General features: G+C 42.5%; 1 protein-coding gene across 1 annotated transcript in view; it reads left to right on the plus strand.

The window, feature by feature from the left end:
* The first annotated feature begins 4,793 nt into the window (after positions 1-4,793).
* Positions 4,794-23,301, plus strand: part of RAB6B (RAB6B, member RAS oncogene family) — a 75,136-nt gene continuing 56,628 nt past the window's right edge. The window contains exon 1 of the mRNA XM_056564407.1: positions 4,794-5,142. Coding sequence (XP_056420382.1) covers positions 5,073-5,142 — 70 coding nt within the window. The 5' untranslated portion in view covers positions 4,794-5,072. The remainder of the gene's footprint in view (positions 5,143-23,301) is intronic.

Below are 23,301 nucleotides of genomic sequence, written 5' to 3' on the forward strand. Positions count from 1 at the left end.
GTGCGAATATGTAGCGCAATTGGATCTCAAATGTCGCAAAATCACACAAGCCCAGGCCACAAAAACTGTCTGTGCTGACTGCAGAAAGTTATAACTGCCAAGGTTATATATGCCATGCGACAAAATTATAACTTTGGCACAAAGGCTGGGTGACCTCTGTCGATAATGTAGGATGAATAGAAAGGACATGATTCATTATACAATTGAATCCCAACCAGGGAGCCTCCAGCTTTTGCAAAACTACAACTCCCAACATGCCAAGACAGCCTTCGGCTGTCCAGATATGCTGAGAGTGGTAGTTTTGCAACAGCTGGAGGGACTCTGGTTGGCAAAGACTGCATTATGCAGATTCTGGAGCAAAGGGATAGCAGAAATACAAGATATACAGTGGGGCAAAAAAGTATTTTGTCAACCACCAATTGTGCAAGTTCTCCCACTTAAAAAGATGAGAGAGGCCTGTAATTTGGTTTCGTCTGACCATATGACATTCTCCCATTGTTACTTTGGTCCCAGCTCTCTGTGATAATTTTGACACCACAGGGTGAGATCTTGCGTAGAGCCCCAGTTCAAGGGATATTATCACCTGAGCTAAGCTGCTGCTAAGGAGCCACACTAGGGTGAACTGAAAAACTCCTCCCCTCCCCCCCCACTACACTATACAGGGGAGGCTTTAGGGGTTCCCATTGGCAGGCAGGGTCACATGGGGTTCACTGCTCTCAATTAAAGGTACAGTAACATGGAAAAACATATCTACATTGTTACGCCGAGCGCTCCGGGTCCCCGCTCCTCCCCGGAGCGCTCGCAACATCCTCGCTACGGCAGCGCCCCGGTCAGATCCACTGACCGGGTGCGCTGCGATTCCGCCTCCATCCGGGATGCGATTCGCGATGCGGGTGGCGCCCGCTCGCGATGCGCACCCCGGCTCCCGTACCTGACTCGCTCTCCGTCGGTCCTGTCCCGGCGCGCGCGGCCCGCTCCCTAGGGCGCGCGCGCGCCGGGTCTCTGCGATTTAAAGGGCCACTGCGCCACTGATTGGCGCAGTGGTTCTAATTAGTGTGTTCACCTGTGCACTCCCTATGTATACCTCACTTCCCCTGCACTCCCTCGCCGGATCTTGTTGCCATCGTGCCAGTGAAAGCGTTTCCTTGTGTGTTCCTAGCCTGTGTTCCAGACCTCCTGCCGTTGCCCCTGACTACGATCCTTGCTGCCTGCCCCGACCTTCTGCTACGTCCGACCTTGCTCTTGTCTACTCCCTTGTACCGCGCCTATCTTCAGCAGTCAGAGAGGTTGAGCCGTTGCTAGTGGATACGACCTGGTTACTACCGCCGCTGCAAGACCATCCCGCTTTGCGGCGGGCTCTGGTGAATACCAGTAGTAACTTAGAACCGGTCCACTAGCACGGTCCACGCCAATCCCTCTCTGGCACAGAGGATCCACCTCCTGCCAGCCGAATCGTGACATACATATAACAATAATAGAATTAATTGAATAATTTTTTTCTATTATATATCTGACATTATAATACACATAATTGATTCAACTGTAGAACTTTGGTGGGCCCGACACCTTGTGCTGCCAAGCTGCCCGAGAGAGTCCAACGCCACAGGACGGCTATTGGTGCTGGGACACCACAAGTCCATGGATGAGTTTAGGTACAGCCATAGGCTCACACCTTTCTAATAATTGCTCCACAGTTGATTTCTTCACACCAAGTTGCTTGCCTATTGCAGATTCAGTCTTCCCAGCCTGGTGCAGGTCTACAATTTTGTTTCTGGTGTACTTTGACAGCTCTTTGGTCTTGGCCATAGTGGAGTTTTGAGTGTGACTGTTTGAGGTTGTGGACAGGTGTCTTTTATACTGATAACAGGTGCCATTAATACAGGTAATGAGTGGAGGACGGAAGAGACTCTGAAACAAGAAGTTACAGGTCTGTGAGAGTAAGAAATCTTGCTTGTTTGTAGGTGACCAAATACTTATTTTCCACCATAATATGCAAATAAATTCCTTAAAAATCAGACAATGTGATTTTTTTATGGATTTTTTTTCTCGTTATGTCTCTCATAGTTGAGGTATACCTATAATGCAAATTACAGGCCTCTCTCATCATTTTAAGTTGGAGAACTTGCACAATTGGAGGCTGACTAAATACTTTTTTGCCCCACTGTATGTTATCCCAGAGCCAAGTATTTGTGTTCTGGGAGATTTGTCATCCATTTAAATGGCAAGACAAATGCAATTACTCAGCTATTATATATAGCTAGAAAGAAAAGACACAAAGTATTATGTATTTAAAAAAATAATAATAGTTAAGAGGGCTTCCTATTTATATTATTTATTATTTCTATTTGTATTATAGAAATCACAGTGGGAGTTGTAGACAATTTAAAACTTAGCTTTTAATAAAAACATACCCCACAAGTAACAGGTCCATCCGGACCAGACAGAAACCATAAGGATGTAGCTGCCTGCTGGAAACCACAAGCAAGTGGTCAACCAAGGAGACAACAACTATACATTCCAAACAATATAGGGCCTTTTAAACCTGCATGATGTAAGGAGGAGAAAGAAAAATGTTTTATCTCACCTGGTCCTGAAGTATCAGCAAATATTATGTGTCTTAGCATTAAGGGGGTCACCATATAATTGCAGATGGTAGAGCAATGGGAACCAGGTACCCCTGTCCTGTTATATGGTGAGCCCTCAATGCTGCCGTACATAATATATACACCCCACCTTGTGTTGAATTGTCCGGTTGTATCTGGAATAGTACTGTGAATTTGCTATTTATATTATATAATAAATATTTATAAATAAAAAATGAATATAAATAATCTGAAGATAAATGTTTATTAAATGAATTAGTAATGTGAATTTGCTAGTTTTATTATATAATACATATAAAAAAAAATACTGATAATAAATAATCTGAAGACAAACATTTATAAATATGCAATTGCAAAGTCATAAAATTGTTACACTTGTCCTGCAGGAACAACCTCTATTCTTACCTTATCTCCGTCTCCTCCCCTGCCCCGGACTGCTAGATGCTGGAGATGTAGGACCTGTGATGATGTCACCATCACATGTTGGGGCGGAGCTTAGATGTGGAGGAGAGGAAAGATCGTGGTTGAAGGACCTGTGTGATGCTGTGGAGGAGGCGGGGCTGAGCTGGAGGAGATATGTCACCCCAGTAAGGTAATTACATGGAAGGAGATTTGTTGCAGTGTGTCACCACAGTAATAGGGTAATTACATGAGGAGGAGGTTTGTTACAGTGTGTTACCCCAGTTGTAAGGAGATTACATGAGGAGGAGGTTTGTTACAGTGTGTCACCACAGTAGTAAGGAGATTACATGAGGAGGAGGTTTGTTACAGTGTGTCACCCCAGTAGTAAGGAGATTACATGAGGAGGAGGTTTGTTACAGTGTGTCACCCCAGCAGTAAGGGGATTACATGAGGAGGAGGTTTGTTACAGTGTGTCACCCCAGTTGTAAGGAGATTACATGAGGAGGAGGTTTGTTACAGTGTGTCACCCCAGTAGTAAGGAGATTACATGAGGAGGAGGTTTGTTACAGTGTGTCACCCCAGTAGTAAGGGGATTACATGAGGAGGAGGTTTGTTACAGTGTGTCACCCCAGTTGTAAGGAGATTACATGAGGAGGAGGTTTGTTACAGTGTGTCACCCCAGTAGTAAGGAGATTACATAAGGAGGAGGTTTGTTACAGTGTGTCACCCCAGTAGCAAGGAGATTACAAGAGGAGGAGGTTTGTTACACTGTGTCACCCCAGTAGTAAGGAGATTACATGAGGAGTAGGTTTGTTACAGTGTGTCACCCCAGTAGTAAGGAGATTACATGAGGAGTAGGTTTGTTACAGTGTGTCCCTCTTATACTCTGTAGGCAGCTGTATGCCTGTGACCTGTAAGAATCCTGGAACCGTGCAGGATCTCAAGTTTTAGCTTGGACATTTTTGTTTTTTGTTTTTGTTTTTTTTGCGCAAACTGGGGGGGGGGGGGGGGGGGGTGTATTAGAAATCTTGGGTGAGTTCCCACACTTTCTTTCCAGGACTTGAACCCTGAACATAATAACATAGTTTGTAAGGTTGAAAACAAACAAAAGTCTATCAAGTTCAACCTAATACTCTACTGGGTTTATCCAGAGGAAGGCAACCCATCCCCCCTATGAGGCTGGTGCCAATAGCCCCATGACAGAGGAAAAAATATTTCCTGACCCCAATATGTCGATCAGAAAAAATCCCTGGATCGACATTCCATCCCCATAAATCTAGGACCGCTTGGAAATGCATTTTCGACAATTTTACAAAAAACGCTGAACAGGTGCAATGTTTCTGCGAACACCGGAATTGGGATTTTCCATGGCAGAAACATCTGCGGTGGAAATTCCGCCGTGTGCACAGTGTAGCAGAATCCCATTGAAATCAATGACACTCCGCTGCAACAGAATTTCCAAACAGAATTTCACTTGGAAATTCCGCCGTGTGAACAAGAAAAATATTACAAATTTTATGATTTTGCATCTGTATCACTAAACTCCAAACTAATGTATAATGTGCAAACTGAAATGCAAAAGTCCTGTTTAATGCTGCCCGGCGGGACGACAGGAATTGTGTCTGCTCCAACTGCATAGGAGTGCAGGTATTTCTACAGCAGCAGTCTTCAGCTTGTCTGTCTCCCTTATTCATTCAGTCTCTGAATCAGCTTGTGCACTGACATCAGCAAAGCTTGGGCAGCAGTGTGTCTGAGGGGGAGAAGGAATACGCAGGCGTGCTGGATATGGGTGGGGAGGGGAGAGATGTTGAGCAGAGCAGCCTAAAGCATCCTTATTCACCTACTGTACTGCCTGCTCTGCCTCTCCTAGGGAAGATATTAACCTTTTCCTGCCATACTGCAGACAACACCCAGTAAACCCACATCTTTTCCTCCTCTCCAGCCTCCATTCAGCATCCCGGTCTCCAGAGCAGACACACAGGACCAAGAGGAGAGAAGACCATCCTGTAGAAAGGGATTTGGCTGCTCTTTTTCCTGGTCCTGTCTCCTGGTCCTTCCCCGAGCATCATGTCTGCAGGGGGAGATTTTGGAAACCCACTGAGGAAATTCAAGCTGGTATTTCTAGGAGAACAGAGCGGTAAGTGCTGCACTTTATCCAGTGTACTTTGCTGCTTTTTCCTTTCACAATAGGTTCATTCACGCTCCAGTATATTGCATTTACAGGTAATACCATACTGTATTTCCCAGCAACCTACCATTACAGGCATTGACTGGTAGATGTGAATTCTGCAGGTCTGAATGTCTCTCTCCACACCACCTTCTAACCTTTCTTCACCACCGAATACATTTCATCCTCATACAGGCAAAGCCCCAGAACCCATTTATAACCAGAGAGGGGCGCACAGGTGAGGTTTTAACCCCTCCCACATTGACGCAGAAGTGTCGCCCCACACCGATTAGTCCGTCTTGTGGGGTTTTTTATATGGTAACTATACATTCCGGTAAAAATTCCATTCAAATGTTTTTTTTTGTTTTGTTTTGTTTTGTAATTTCTCAATATATCATCATTTTTTTGCTGGTCAGCTTAAAGGAGTGTCACGATGAAGAGACGCCTTTGTAGGCATTAGCTGCGGTATAAAAATGTTATATCGGTCAAACCATTGTTTAATGTCATATCGAGTCAAGGCCTAATGTTGTTTCTTGTAAGACATATCATAAGTTGATTTTTGTTGAAAACAATGATATGAAATCAGGGAATGTATCTGATATCCTCGGCATTATTCTATTACCCAGCAGGTTGCAGGCAGCTTCCTATGGTGTAATGTACATTTTCTCCAGTCGGACACACCCTTAATGACTCCTGGGATATGTACGGGAGACACAGACGGCTTCTCTGTTATCTCTAGAGCAGGGGAGGATGTTAGTCAAAGGTGGTAGATATATATTCATACATATTTATTTTACTGTACTAAAGCCCCTGCCACCATCTACTTGACCTTCCTATACATAAAGAAGTGAATTACTGCATATTTACTGATTTCTATCAAGATGAAGCAGAAAACAAGCAGTTGTTTCAGGGGTTATTCATGGAAGGAAAAAGCCAGATCAATACATGATAACATCATACACGGCTGTATACCAATGGCTTCAACAGTGACTGATGATTGGGACACTATGCCGATGGTTAGCGGTGGATTATAATACCAATTATTATCTCTAACTTTCCAAGTATACGGTAATTCATAAGGATGATGAAAGACGTGACAATGATTCAGCCAAACTGTGCTCAGAGTCTGGGATGATGATCTTTGTGTGGACCAATGCTTTGGATCTATCAGTTCATCCGATGTATCCAGCTTGTTTCCATATTACATAAAACATTTAAAGGGGTACTCCGGTGGAAAACATTATTATTATTTTTTTTTTTAAATCAACTGGTGCCAGAAAGTTAAACAGATTTGTAAATGACTTCTATTAAAAAATCTTTACCCTTCCAGTACTTTTTAGCAGCTGTATGCTACAGAGGAAATTATTTTCTTTTTGAATTTCTTTTTTGTCTTGTCCACAGTGCTCTCTGCTGACACTTCTGTCCGTATCAGGAACTGTCCAGAGCAGCATAGGTTTGCAATGGGGATTTTCTCCTGCTCTGGACAGTTCCTGATACGGGCATCAGGTGTCAGCAGAGAGCACTGTGGACAAGACAAAAACGAAATTCAAAAAGAAAAGCATTTCCTCTGTAACATACAGCTGCTAAAAGGTATTGGAAGGGTAAAGATTTTTTAATAGAAGTCATTTACAAATCTGTTCAACTTTCTGGCACCAGTTCATTTAAAAAAAAAAGGTTTTCCACCGGAGTACCCCTTTAAAGTTTCTATGAACAAAATCTCCAAGCAGCATTGAAGAAGTTCCTGCATTATTTGGAATACAATGAGGACCATTATTTTGGGGAGCCATGGTAGTGGGCATCAAGGTTCAGTGCTCATAGGCCACTGCTGTTGGTATTTAGCTAAGATGTCACATGATATAATTTGCTGTACTGTATCCCTTTATTGGACCTGTCCACCTATTACAATGCCTTGTTCCTAGAAGGATTCCATGATATTTATGCACAGTGTCCTGTTGTGCTGACCCCTATTATTCATCTGTTATCTTTGGTTGAATTAGACAGCTAGTATTCAATTCCCCTGCAGCGCCACCACAGGAAAAATGAAGCATTGCACAGTGCTTATTGTAATCAGAAGGCTGTTTTTAAAGCACTTTTTGTAGCTGCTTTTTCCGTTAGATAATGTAGTAGGATTCAAAGTCATATAATAGGCCCTAAATGTGTGGTCATTCAGAAATACCAATTATCCTAGTGCAAAATGATATGTATTATGCACAGCAATATTTAATATATTTCACCTTCATTTCAATTTCCTAAACTCTAATTACCTCACCAGCAGAAATTAGTTAAAAAATAAGGTTTTCTTCCCTACCATGTATTATTCATTTCATCTGGGTTAACTGTCAATCAGATTTTGTGCTGCCTTATCTGTATTTTAGATTTGATATCATGACTGAAGCTCATGGCATCAAAAGTGTAATTTCCTAGTTAGGAAAAAAGAACTAATTAATTATTAGCAAAGCATCTCCATCTCCAACATGTTTCACAGTTACTTGGCATCCTCAGGGTTTGCGGGACTTTGGCCTTTTTTTCAACAATCAATTACTGTAAATGCATGATTTCCTAGCACCTCAACCTCTAAGGATAACAAGTAGCAGCACAACATGTCAGGGAAGCTCTGCAACTTACAAGTTTGGCTCCTGTTATATATCTATATACTGAAGTGTAATAGGTAATATATATTACTTTACATCTTGTTGCTGGAGTCTATGGGGCAGGGCAGCCTATAAGAAGTTGGTTGGGGATCACTGCACATTTCTGCATTGGAAAGTCTGCTGTGTGAATGGGACAGCGGAATCCCCATTTAACACAATTGTTGGTTTTTCCCTACAGGTATTTTTCCGTGTTGATTACTATGATGTTGCCCTTTTCCCTACATTTTGCTCTTTTCCCCCTTTGTCGTAGACACGCCCCTTCCTGACACCCTGCAATTCTTCTGTGATTTCGGCCCAAAGGTTTATATTTAACAGCATATAAATGAGTGTCATCTCACTGGGTTTTCCCAGGTTGCAGTGTGGCCCGAGACATTACATCACTAGTCAGGTGACGACAGGGAGCCTGTCTTTGCTTCAATGGGTGGAGCAACTGCTGTGTGGGAAGGAGATCATTCTGCAAATCATTTTTTTTTAACCAGGGTGCTTCCAGCTGTTGCAAAAATACAGTTGTCTTTTGCATAGAATGCAGCTCATTTGTCTTTCAACAGATGGGGTGGCTGATGTGTGGGAGGGAGAAAAGTGACCTCCCACTTTCAAACAAGGAACTAAGGGACTTGTAGGTGAAAAAGGGAACTCCAACAGGAAATTGTCAGTTCACAAAAGCTAGCCACAGTGTTGCGGTAATCTCACAACATAGTCATCAGCCCCAAGACAAGCGCAGATCCTTCCTAAGCATTTCCATTACTGTCTGCCAGGTACGTACTAAAATCACCTTATGGTGGAAAAACCTTTAACTCAAAATCCCTTTATAGGTTACATAAAAATACATTTTCTAAAATGGACAACCTCTTCAATAATACATGGTTGGAAAGGATGCAATATCGTTTAAGTAGTTCATGTTGATGAGGAAATTATATTTTTCATAGATGTGTAATAAAGATAAAATCTAAATAGTCCAGTATTCATGTCATAAGAATATACAATATACAGAGTAGAGCTATAAAAAAAAGACTAGAGAAGACTGAATCCCACATGGTTGTCCCATGAGCCTTTCTCATTAAGAATATTGCCATCTCTACATTCCACATAAAGCTTCGGGTCAGAGGTGACAGCTCTGGACTAATATTTAGGGACCTTTTGACCCCTGGACAATTTTTACTACTTGAGACCTTTATGAGCAGCTGTTAAAAAATGGGGCAAAAAGGTTTTCAGTTATTAATCTAAGTCTTGTCTTGTATGTGAATAGCAGTGATAGTGGAGTATATGTGTGTCTATTGGTGTGTAAGGTATATAGAAACCTTCACTATTATATTATACAAGGTACAGAGGGGGAGATTTATCAAAACCTGTCCAGAGGAAAAGTTGACCAGTTGCCCATAGCAACCAATCAGATCCCTTATTTCATTTTGCAGAGGCCTTGTTAAAAATGAAAGAAACAATCTGATTGGTTGCTATGGGTAACTGGTCAACTTTTCCTCTGAACAGGTTTTGATAAATCTCCCCCATAGTGCTATAATGTTGTAACAAAGTTCTATAGCATATAATAGCAGATGAATCTCTTTTAATGACCCCTACTTATATACACTTGTACTCAAAATTTTTCATTGATTTAGAAAAGATGACTGATCATACATAAAACTGTATTTAAGGATAGTGAGGGAGATTTATCAAAACCTGTGCAGAGGAAGTGGTGCAGTTGCCCATAGCAACCAATCAGATTGCTTCTTTCATTTTCCACAGGCCTCTTTAGAGGCCTGTGGAAAATGAAAGAAGCGATCTGATTGGTTGCTATGGGCAACTGCACCACTCTTCCTCTGCACAGGTTTTGATAAATCTCCCCCAGTGATCATATAAATCAATTTATCATTACATAATTGTTTGGCTTCTTTTTAAATCATAATGATACTCATCTAAAGTTTACATACCCTTGAATGTTTAGCCTTGTTAGGCTGGGTTCCCACCATGTTTTGTTAAATATGGTTTCCGTATACGGCTGGGAGGAGGGGCTTAATCGCGGTGCCCGCACTCAGCCGTATTCGGGAACCGTATTTAATGTATGTCTATGAGCCGACCGGAGTGAACCGCAGCCTCCGGTCGGCTTCGTTTTCATCCGTATGCGGTTTCCTGACCACAGGCAAAAACGTGGTCGACCGCGTTTTTGCCTACGGTCGGGAAACCGCGTGTGGCCAAAAACGAAGCCGACCGGAGGCTGCGGTTCACTCCGGTCGGCTCATAGACATACATAAAATACGGTTCCCGAATACGGCTGAGTGTGGGCGCCGCGATTAAGCCCCGCCCCCCTCTTCCCAGCCGTATACGGGAACCGTATTTAACAAAACGTGGTGTGAACCCAGCCTTACAGATACACAGGTTAAAATGGCAATCACATGTTAAAGGGGTACTCCAGTGCTCAGCGTTTGGAAAAAAAACTGTTCCGAACGCTGGAGCGGGTGCTGGGAGCATGTGACGACATAGCCCCGCCCACCATGTTTTGTTTCATGATTGCGCCATTCTGTTATAACCTACTGTTAAATATGATTCCCATAGGAAATAAAAATGTGTTTTACCTGGTAACTCAGGCTTTCTAAAAATGTTACATATATTACAAATTCTTTATGGGTATGCAAACTTTTTGGCAAAACTGTAGGTCACTGTGTTGTGCAGAGGTTTTGTTTCCTAGTGGTTGCTTGCTGTAAAGAATTCTATCCATATGTGATTTTAGGATGAAATAGACTGAGTATGGCAGGCAGTGTCAGGAGGACCATAGGCCGTCCATACTAGTGTTGAGCGGCATAGGCCATATTCGAATTCACGATATTTTGCGAATATATATTCGTCATATATTCGCTAAATTCGCATATTCGTAATATTCGTGGTATATTTTCACATATGTGAAAATTTGTATATGCGAAAATTTGCATATGGGAAAATTAGCATATAAAAAATTAGCATATGCGGAAATTTGAATATGCGAAAATTTGCATATGCTAATGCACGCCAGTCTAACTCAGTAGTATTAGAGCCTTCTTTACACCACACAAGCTGGAAGCAGAGAGGGATGATCACTGTGATGTGTACTGTGAAAATAAATAAATAAAAAACAAACAAAAAGAATATTCGTAATTGCAAATATATAGTGCTATATTTGCGAATAAAATTCGCATTGCGAATATTCGCGAGCAACACTAGTCCATACCACACAGCCCTTTAAACAGGAAATTAGTAGATCTATCGGTATTGAGATCTGACACCCTAGAAACATTACACACAATACAAAGATTAGATATAGTCTACATGCTGATGTTTTTAATAATAGGATTCAAACTCATGGACTCAAACCATCAAGGTAGCAGTCCAATAAGACTGTCCCATAAAAATACAATGGCCCAGTGATTTATCATTGAAGGCAAAATTGTTTCACACCATTTACAGTTCAGAGTCAATTCTTTAGTGAGACGTGTAAGGCTGGGTTCACACCACGTTTTTGCAATACAGTTTCCGTATAGGTTTTCAATTTGAAAACCGTATGGAACCATATTGAAAACCGTATGCATTGACTCTCCATTGAAAACCATTTGCCAAACGATGCATCCAGTTGCATCCGTTTTGCGTCTTGTACGGTTTTGTCCGTTTTTCTCCTGTACCCAAAACTGTAGCCCACCGCAGTTCGGGTGAAAAACCGCATTGAAACTGTAGACGTTTTTTTTAAACATAGGAGTCAATGGGAACCGTAGAGAACCGTATGTGCGTACGTTCCATCCGGTTTTCACCATACGGTTTTTTACTTTGCACAGGTTTTTTCTTGGAATTTCAGTCAAAGAAGTGAAACTTTATTCATAATGGAGTGAAAAGTTAATGTATAGGGTTTTTTCTTAAAAAACTGATGCAACCGGACATCATTTTTCACACCGTATACGGGTTAAAATTTGTACAGTTTTGATACAGTTTTGATACAGTTTAGTACGGTAATCCATTTTTCATCAAATACCTGAAACGGGAACTGTATTGCAAAACGTGGGGTGAATGCACCCTAAGATTTAGAGGCTTGTATCTTGAGGCAAACTCCCACTAAAGGTGTGAAAGCCTCAGCTGGTGGTGTGACCAGAGACCGGAGCCAAACTGAACATTTGCTTTAGGGTCATGCCCATGTCCCTGGAGACTGGACGAAGCTAGGACAGCCTTTTGCCCTTAATTGGCTGAAGGGCTGGACATGTGACAAATTACTGGTTCTTATACAAAAAGTATTGATTCTTGGGTAAAAAAATGAACCCCTAAGACTTATATAAGCTCAGTACATGTGTGGTAGAGGGTGTGATGCAGGGCAGATGGAATTACCCTAGGGGCAGATAGCATTAACCCCTTGTATTCGTGATGCCATGGTTTATCCTCAATTCCACCCGAAGGTATACCGCTGGATCCTGGACTAGGCACGGAGGCAATAGTGAGTCCAATGCCAAGTTACGGACAATGGTAGCTTTACTGAGGTTAGACAGGTGGAAAAGTCTATACAGTTCAGCCAGGCCCACATAGGTGACCAGTGACTTTAGAGACCTTAAGGGCTTGCTGGGACTTGTAGTAGAAGTGGACAATGTTGAGCAGGCCACTTTGACTAGACAGATGACTTTGACTTGACTGACTTGTGACTGACAAGACTGTGACTGTGGCTTACTTGCAGGTTGGTAGCTTGTGGCTGCAGACTGGACTTGAGGCCTCCTATGGCTCTGGACACACACTTAGGCACGATTTAACTGGACCTCAGCAAAGACTAAGAGAGCAGAGACTCCACCCAGGGCTTATATGGGGAGACTCAGGGGGGTCCCATTGGTCACTCTCACGTCACCTGGTCACTGATACCTCCTGGGTAACAATCACATGACAACTCACATGGTAAACAGTCTTAAAGTGAAAACGCTTTCTTCACACATTACACAATATAATACGTAATAAACATATTTACATGGGGGACAGATGCAAGTGGTCCCAGGGGACACTAAAGGGAGGCTGCCTGACAGGGCAGCAAGGATACGGGGTAAAACCTCCCGTACTGAGCCACCACACATGCAGATAGTGTTTAAACCCACAGAAAACCGCATTGGCATTGTAATAAATTTGAAGAAATAGGCCTGAGACTGAGCTAGAGACCTTTCTTTGAAGCTACAGCCGCAGTGTTACGAGTAGCAAAAGGTGACCCTGCTCCGGGACACCACAGTTGTACACATAATAGTACATCATCTTCCCCCTACTTCTCTAGCCAACCACAGCATAACACATCACATTGTCCTCTCTGCTTTGCCATAACAGAGTGCTGGTGAAGTGCACTGAATGGGCTTGCTCTGGGATTTACACAGTACACAGCTATAGAAGGGATGTGGCGGGAGAAGGGGTTACTAATGAACTGGGTTTTTGCAAGGTGCTATATCAGCAGACATTAAGGAAACAGCAGGACAGCAAAAAAAAAGGTTTCCTATAGATGGAAAGTAGCGAGAGAAGGAGTTACTCAAGCATTGGTTTTGCAAGGTGCTATGAGTAGATAGGTAAGTAACAGGAGCAACCTCAGCAATAAGGAAAGAAAAGGTTTACACTATAAGCAAGCACTGCTTCTGAAATGAGAGGGAAGCTTTCATTTACCTTGCATGGGCAGTGCAGGTCCTCTGCGCACTTACAGATGCAGGTATACAGCACAGGCTCTTTCCCTCTCTCCTGCACAGTGCACATGCTAAGTTCTGTTCCCCTGTAATCGGTCTTGGTGTCTTTGTTACTAGAGATGGATTTAAATGTACGGATAATATGAATGGTGCTATATGTCAGATATCCCTCACAATAGTGCCAGATAAGAAAAAACAACAATTTACTAGCTGGTAATCAGTAATTGATGGCACTTTCACCTAGAGTTTACAGATAAATGGCGCTAGTACTGGGTGATCCCTAGAAAGTGGCACTATAAGCTTGCAATGGTGGCAGCGAAGGGGGATCACTGAGAGGTGGCTCTAGTAGAGGGGGATCTCTGAGAGGTGGCTCTAGTAGAGGGTGATCTCTGAGAGGTGGCTCTAGTAGAGGGTGATCTCTGAGAGGTGGCTCTAGTAGAGGGTGATCTCTGAGAGGTGGCTCTAGTAGAGGGTGATCTCTGAGAGGTGGCTCTAGTAGAGGGTGATCTCTGAGAGGTGGCAATAGTAGAGGGTGATCTCTGAGAGGTGGCTCTAGTAGAGGGTGATCTCTGAGAGGTGGCTCTAGTAGAGGGTGATCTCTGAGAGGTGGCTCTAGTAGAGGGTGATCTCTGAGAGGTGGCAGTAGTAGAGGGTGATCTCTGAGAGGTGGCACTAGTAAAGGGTGATCTCTGAGAGGTGGCACTAGTAGAGGGTGATCTCTGAGAGGTGGCACTAGTAGCAGGGGATCAGCTAAAGGTAGCACTAGTGTCTGGTATTCAGTAATAGGTGGCACTAGTAGTTCATAATCACTGATAGGTGTTACTGTTAGCAGATGATCACTGGTAGGTGGCACTAGTAGCTGGTGATCACCAATAGGTGGTGTTTGTATCAAGCATTCTCTGATAGGTGGTAGTAGTATCAGGCGATCCCTGATAGGTGGCACTAGTAGCTGGTGGAGATCCCTGATAGGTTGAACTTATAACTGGTATGCACTGATACAAGGCAGTGGTAGCTGGCAATCACTAAAAGGTGGCTCTAGTGGCAGGTGATTGAGAACAGGTATCATTAGTAGCAAGTGATCACTGATCAGTAGCTCTAGTGACTTATATTCATTGTTATGTGGCAATAGGAGCAGGTGATCACTGAAATGTGAAGTAAGTGACTTTTAAGCAATGCTAAGAGAAGCTAGCTAATAATCACTGATAGGTGTTACTATTAGCAGATGACCACTGGTAGGTGGCACTAGTAGCAGGTTATACATGATAGGTGGAACTAGTGGTGAGTGTGGTGGAACTAGTAGTGAGGTAGTTCTTGTGACTGGTATGCACTGGCATGAGAGATGGCCCTAGTAGCTGGTAATCCCATATAGTGTAGCACTAGTAGTAGTGGATAACCAGTGTTAGATAGCACTGGTAACTGATGTGCACTGATAGGTAGCAGGTATTTACTGATAATTGCAATGTTTTCTAGCAACAAAAATGACTGGTGCATTTTTTTTTATTACAGGTTTAAAGATTTTTATTATCCAAATTAAAGGGATACAGGGAAATCAAATTCTTAGCTGTCATCATGAATACAAGTTGTGCACATCATTGTGACATCTGCTAAAGGATCATGTACCTGGTGACTGGTTTATTCAGCCCACTGTACGGTTGTATTCTGGTTGCCGCATGGATCCTGTGTCTCTGGTTCCAGGAACTAGAAACTCATAAACAAAAAGCGCTGGGTCCACTGCTTCTTTGTGTTTATGACCTGGTGACTGTACACTTCTATTAGCATCTACAGGGTAGCAGCGAGGGATTCGTTTTTTCTGCCGATAGACATTGGGAACCCTTCATTTTGTAGATGTTCTTATTTTTATTTACAATTAGTATCAAATAACTGGATCTATTTTTATTATCAGAAGCAACTTTTCTTAGAGAGTTCTAGCAAACATTTATGATCGACCCTCCCAGACCATATACAATCAGATGCCGATAGCCATGTCACAACTAAGCTCCTCATTATGCTGAATTTAGGGTACAGTTTTAAGTTATTTTATTTTTTTATCCCTGTTCTACATTTATGAAAACTGCCCTATAATGTAAATATTAGAGTTACAGCAAGTTCTATCACTCCATATCTAATCTTAATACCCATCCAAAATGTAACTATGACATTATTAAACATAATTTTAAAGCTGGCCAAAACACTTGTATTCATAGGATACAAGGCTGCTTGGAAATTAAATTCAGCTTAAATTAATTCTGGCATCAATATGCCCCGACAGGTGCCCAGTTATCAATTATTCTGAATTACTGGATGTCCATAGCAGAGTATATATTACGTTTTCTCATGTAGAGTAACTACAGGCTGTAATTTTGTTGCACCAGAGCCAAGAAACTCAGATGTTTTAGTGGACAATTCTTCTTATTTGGTTTAATCCAACATACATACAGGTACATCGTAATGGGATGTGAAAATAAGATTTGCACATGTCAATTCCATAATGTGGTTTAAGTAGCTATGTATTCGAATTTGAATCAGTTGAAGCTGCCACATGGCTGCCTTAAATGTACGTAGAGCAGAAGTCTCCATAATGTGCCCATCATCCAGCCATTGTTTGTGTGTACCCAAGTGTAAAGGGCATGGTGTGTGGAGTATCATGGTAATTTAGGACATTGGGGTCTGAGGAAACAGAATTATTGGCTTATGAAATGTGAACATGCTTGATTTTGGAGTAAAATATTCTAGAAAAATGGTGCCGTATGAACAATGTCTTGGAAATGGGAGGTTTAGATTATGGGAGATGTTAAAGAGTTACTCCGCCGCTCAGCATTTGGAACAAACTGTTCCGAACGCTGGAGCTGGCGCCGGGAGCTTGTGATGTCATAGCCCCGCCCCCTCAATGCAAGTCTATGGGAGGGAGTGTGATGGTTGTCACACCCCCTTCCATAGACTTGCATTGAGGGGGTGGGGCTTGACTGACGTAATGAGGGGGCGGGGCTATAACGGCACAAGCTCCCAGCTCCAGCGTTTGGAATAGTTTGTTCCAAACGCTGAGAAGCGGAGTACCCATTTAAACTGGCTGTACGTATCATATATAGGATGTCCATTATCCACTCTGCTGACAGCTATCGATCCCCCTAAAACATGCCTAGCCGAGCATGCATGTCTTTATCTGAAGAGTGAATGGGCTGAGGAGAGAAGGTCACTGGTAGACTCTAGTGATGGCTTATCTTCCAAACAAAAGGGTCAGCAATAAAAATCCAACATGTCTGATATTACTCTTCTTTCATTAGACCAGAGTCCTTTAGGTACCTGCAAATCCAAGATGAGTATTTATGTAAGATTAACTAAGGAGAGACTTCTTTCTGGCCACTTTGTCATAAAGCCCACATTTTGTGGCAGGGTGACCATTGGATTCTTGGATACATCCCTAAGACCCTTATTCCCTAATTTCATAGTTGGGAGTTGGGGGGGGGGGGGGGGGGGGGGGGAGATCAGTCAGCTCAGCTCTAAGATGAGTCCAGGTTGAAACTTCTTCCATTTAAGAATTATAGAGGACGCTGTGCTCTTGGAAACTTTTAGGCAGTTATTTTCCCTGCATTTAGTAGATGAGGGAAAATAAATGACCCGTGCAGCAGGTGCTGTTCAGAGTTCCAGTGGATGAATACAATTTTCAAATTCAGATGTAGCCTTTAAAGTACCATTTGCCATTATGTTTATTAAGGAAACCAATGACGCGTTTCGGAGGTAGAGCCCTCCTTCCTCAGATTGGCATAAACAGTATTAAATGGACAGCATATTCATAGACAAGAAAATGGAAGCCAGGTATGGGTGGGCGGAGTCGACCTCTCCCGCCTGAATCATAAACTGGCTCCATATAACATTAAAAACATTAAAATGAGATTACATAAAAAGTAAGGCAATACATAAAACGAAAATGCATACATATAAGTTGCATAAGTCAACAGTAAAACTGTAATGACTGTAGGTCACAGCATGCCCGTTCACTGCATGAACCGGCAGTGCTGTGTGAGAGGGAGGCTGAATGAGTGCAGATGTAAATAAACAGATGACGTTTTTACTACCTTGCTAAAACGAGGCTGAATGAATTAGGACAACACTGTAGTATTACATTGCCCGCATACAGGCTAAAGTGATCTATACATTAGTTTCATGAAAAGATCAAAAGCTGTGTGGGACGTAGGTGGCAGAGTGTTGCTGCAGATCGGAGGTTACTGAAAGTTACACCGATCGCACATACTTCCCTGTACTACAGCGCATATCACTGTGCTCTGTTTGGAGCCAGGTCCACGGGCATCGCTAACCAATGGGCACCTGATGCCGGAGACCGCGAGGAGAATGACAGCCCTGGTTCGTGTGTGTGTTGTGGAGGCTGGAGGAAACAGAGCGCAGGGGATACAGCACTTAACCGAAATGAAAAGAGATGACTGTTAAAATAGGATAGAGATGAAAAGAGATGAAAATGAAATGCGCTCTGTTTCCTCCAGCCTCCACAACACATGCACGAACCAGGGCTGTCATTCTCCTCCTGGTCTCCTGCTTCAAGCGCCCATTGGTTAGCGGTGCCCGTGGACCTGGCTCCAAACAGATCACAGCGATATGCGCTGTAGTACAGAGAAGTATGTGCGATCGGCGTAACTTACTGTTTATTCCAATCTGAGGAAGGAGGGCTTTACCTCAGAAACCCGTCATTGGTTAATAAACATAGTGCCAAATGGTACTTTAAACGCTACATCTGAATTTGAAAATTTTATTCATCCACTGGAACTCTGAACAGCACCTGATGTACAGGTCATTTCTTTTCCCTCATCTACTACATTCAACACGATTGGAGTCTCCATCCCTGTGACCCTTTGGGCTTTGCAGTTCACCTCTACCATGACTATACCCTTATCTAGGGGTGATAAGCACAGATTATTTACAACAAGGTGAGCGGTCAATCAAAAGGCTGGTGCTACCCATCCACCCCCTCCATTTTCCCTGCATTGGCAGCTGTGAGACCTTATATAGAAAGTGGTTTGTCTTTCCTAATTATGTCCAGTCACCTGAATTTACCACAGGTAACTCCAGTCAGGGTGTAGAAACATGTCAGAAGTGATATGGTAAATGGGAGGAGCCAGAGCTACATTTCAAGTGTCATAGTAAAGGGTCTAAATACGAAGTTTGCTAAAATGTCTATTTAAGCACAAGGCTGCAACATGACAAAATGTAAAAAAGGTAATAGAGTCCTAAGACTTCCCAAATGCATTGTATGCTCAGGAAGAATCGGTAGACGACCACACAGATTAAATGGTCAGCCTATTCTTTTGAACTTGACTGGTGTGGCCAACACTTATCTAATGTTCATGGTCAGCTTAAAAGAATACTGTAGTGGAAAATGACTTATCCCCTATCCTGAGATCCCAGATCTCCTGTATGGGGCCCCGGCAGTCCGCAGAAAGGGAGCGTTTCTGACCCTATGTGACACGGCGGCGCCCCCATGTACCCATAGAGATACATGGAGGGGGCATGTCAGCTGCGGCTTGCTGCTGGGGACAGCACAGCGCTTCCTGCAAACTGCTGCAGCCCTGTACAGGAGATCGTGCACGCGGAGGGGGGGGGGGGGGGGGGTCCAGCAGATGGATCCCAGCAATAAGTTATTTTCCACTACAGTATTCCTTTAAGTGAAAGAACATTTTGTCATGCTAATTATACGGCCCAAAAATGAATCACTATGTTTAATAGAATAATAGCATGATGTGTCCGCCATGTTGTATGTTCTAAATAGACCACAGTGTATTCTAAAGTTCTCCTCTAAAAGTACCAATCTGAGAGAAGAATACTTGCTGTCTCTTTAGATATTTATGGCTGTTTAGATAAGACAGATAAGAGGGCTAGTTAGCCAGTCTTGTGAATGTTATTCTGACTAACAATTAATTACCTAGACTTGGCACAGAGACATTCACACGTCTGTGTGAAAGAGACCTCCATGGTATTCTTATCTGTCCAATAAATGTGGACGTCTAGGTAGGCTCCAAGATGTCTATGAGAATCCAGGTTGTAATTACTTATATATATCAAAAATAATCCCTGAATTTATAATATAGTGCTCCATACTTCAAGTGTGGAATGTGGGTTTAAGACCAGTTATTGACAGTTAACCCTTAATGGCAATGATGCTAATTGTTTATGCAATAGCACCCCCTAGCATATGGGTAGTTGACATTACACCGACAGGAAAGGAATTATGGATGATATAGTGATGTCATATACATTACCATTAGAGATGAGCGAACTTACAGTAAATTCGATTCGCCACAAACTTCTCGGCTCGGCAGTTGATGACTTATCCTGAGTAAATTAGTTCAGCCTTTAGGTGCTCCGGTGGGCTGGAAAAGGTGGATACATTCCTAGGAAAGAGTCTCCTAGGACTGTATCCACCTTTTCCAGCCCACGGGAGCACCTGAAAGCTGAACTAATTTATGCAGGAAAAGTCATCAACTGCCGAGCCGAGAAGTTCGTGACGAATCAAATTTACTGTAAATTCGCTCATCTCTAATTACCATATGTACATGCCCAACCTACTTTCATTGGGGAATTCCAATTTAGGAGGGTGTGTCTAACTAATTAAAAAGTCTGGTAAACCAGATGTTAGGGACTGTAGAGAACACACAAAGACACAAGGGAAGAAGGACAAGGAAAAAAGAAAGACAAAGAACTCTCTCTCAAACAAAGGAAAGAGTTCCAACAAGGTGGAAAAGCCATGTGAGATCCCAGCAAGCCGGACTGATCACACGGTACCAGACCAATGGCTATCCATGACGATGAGATGGACCGTTTAATTTTCCTAGGACCAGAAACGAGGTTCTTCCATAGACTTGGTAAGAGACACAAATATGGTATTCCATTTAATTAAGACCAATTTGGTAAATGTGGATGGAATTATACCATTTAGATTGGCAAATAAATTAATTAAATAAAATAATTCTCTCCATATTGAGATTATAGTTTTAGTATATTGTAAGACTTCATTCTAACTGCAGAAGAATCAAGACTTATTATCTATCAAAGCATTAAATAATTGCTTAGACATAGTGATAGAACTCCTATACTCACCAAACTAAGTGTCATAAGTAAATTTCCCACACAGGAAACTTGTTTCCTCTTAAAATATAGTCTAGCAAGATCATAAAGCTCTGCTATTTATCTTAATGTGTTACCAAGATCATGTCTAGAAAATAGTCCAGAATGGGATGGAAGTATATTAAAGGGTACCTTTCATCAAAAAAAAAAAAACTTTTGATATATTATAGATTAATGTATGCAGAATAACTTTTCAATAGCATGTAATAAAAAAATATGCTTCTTTCTATTTCATTTTCAACTTAGAAAAAATGACCACTAGGGGTCTCCCTACCAGTCCTGGCCACAAGCCTTTTTTTTAAAATAAATTTTAGACTCATGCTGGAGTCCTAAATCTCAGACTGCAGCCTGGCAGGGAGCAGTGCTGAGCTTGTCTGTGTCCCGGCTGCAGGCTGAAATTTAGGACTCTAGCATGAGTCTGAAATCTATCAAAAAGGCTTGCGCCCAGGACTGGTAGGGAGACCCCTAGTGGTAATTTTTTTCAAAGTGGAAAATTAAATAGAAAGAAGCATTGTCACGATTCGGCTTACAGGTAGTGGATCCTCTGTGTCAGCGGGGGATTGACGTGGACCGTGCTGGTGGACCGGTTCTAAGAGGCTACTGGTGTTCACCAGAGCCCGCCGCAAAGCGGGATGGTCTTGCTGCGGCAGTAGCAACCAGGTTGTATCCACTAGCAACGGCTCAACCTCGCTGACTGCTGAGAAGGCGTGGGACAGAAGGACTAGGCAGAGGCAAGGTCAGACGTAGCAGAAGGTCGGGCAGGCGGCAAGGTTCGTAGTCAAGATGGATAGCAGGAGTTCAGGTAACACAGGCTTAGGACAACACTAAACGCTTTCACTGGCACAAGGCAACAAGATCCGGCAAGGGAGTGCAGGGGCAGTGAGCAGATATAGCCAGGGAGCAGGTGGAAGCCAATTAAGCTAATTGGGCCAGGCACCAATCATTGGTGCACTGGCCCTTTAAGTCTCAGAGAGCCGGCGCGCGCGCGCCCTAGAGAGCAGAGCCGCGCGCGCCAGCACATGACAGCAGGGGACCGGGACGGGTAAGTGACTTGGGATGCGATTCGCGAGCGGGTGCGTCCCGCTGTGCGAATCGCATCCCCGACGGCCATGTCAGTGCAGCGCTCCCGGTCAGCGGGACCGACCGGGGCGCTGCAGGGAGAGAGACGCCGTGAGCGCTCCGGGGAGGAGCAGGGACCCGGAGCGCTCGGCGTAACAAGCATATTTTTTAATAACATGCTATTGGAAAGTTATTCTGCATACTTTAATCTATAATATATCAAAAGTTTTTTTGATGAAAGGTACCCTTTAAATGTCTTCCATGTTTATATCCTTAGATGGATTTGCCCATTCATGTAGTCTTGTGATATGTAGTTGGTTAGAAGGGGGCAGGGAGTGCATTTAGCATTCCATATTGATATGTCTATGATTAGATATTGCCCATCATGATATCATAAGATTTTCTCTGAACACAGTGATATGTAACCTTTTTCTTGTATGATATTCCTAACCTAGTAGCTTTTGTTTTATTGTAACAAGTTACTTACTACTCACATGTATTGTTCTACTATATGTAGTCAATTAACAAGCTTGTAATGGTTATCAATACTGTTTATTACTCATTAATGTTTATAACCTTATAACCAATAAATCTGCATACTTTATAATACCTGCGTATTATTGTATATTGCAAAACTACATCCTTAAGCATTAATGTAACCCCATCATAAAAAGAACTTGTTGATATCTGAGGAAATAGTTGGATTCAGATGTGAATTGTATTCATTGGCTTTGTCTACAATTCACCAGGTCATAGTTTTGATATTTGTGATCATTTTCAAATTTTTTTATTTTTCATACTTAATTTTTTTATGACCATAATTCATAATTGAGTTATTACCGCATGACAATTTGAAGAAAGCAGAAGCGGGTAGGGTGGTAGACAGGGTTGGGACCAGGGCTCAAGTCCGGCAGGATTGCACAGAAACTGAGTTCCTGCACTTTTTTCACAGAAGGAACAATGTTCCCATTAGCAGAAGAAATGCATTTTGCTGCAGCATTTAGAATAGACTAGAGACATATCTCTGATTAGTAAAGAGTTTTACTATGTTCACATATTTCTTTTTATAGCATTTACAGAAGGGGTGCACGCCAATTAAAACATAACTTTCGAGGAGTGTCCTGACAGTCCCCTGTGTTAGCAGGGGTAGCTGCACATGTATGTATAGGGCACAACGGGGAGCTACCTTTCTGTTTTTGTTTTTTTTCGGTGACACTGCAAAAAAAATTGAAAACAGAACAGGGAAGAATACTTTATGGAGAAAGGTTACAAAAAAGAGGACCGGACAATGAAAATAATCCTACCATTTATCAACCAGTACAAAAAAGGTGAATAAATTATCAACAAGTACTGTCTGCTACTACAGCAGGACAAAGCACTGGCTCCAATTCTCACCAAGAAAGCAAAAATTGTGTACACCAAGATACCGAACCTTGGATTAATAGTAGCACCAAGCACAAAACAACCGATGATGGAGAAAGAGGACAAACAGAAAACGTGGCTATCCCTAAAGGGATTCTACAAATGTGGGAAGTTTAGCAACTGTAAAATAACAAACTTCCCTAAGAAGACCATCATGGCTACCTAAAAACAGCAATTCCTACCAACACAAGATCACAGATCACAACACTTCTGTTATCTAC

The sequence above is a fragment of the Hyla sarda genome, chromosome 3, assembly GCF_029499605.1.
Source record: "Hyla sarda isolate aHylSar1 chromosome 3, aHylSar1.hap1, whole genome shotgun sequence".
In the NCBI taxonomy this organism is placed as follows: domain Eukaryota; kingdom Metazoa; phylum Chordata; class Amphibia; order Anura; family Hylidae; genus Hyla; species Hyla sarda.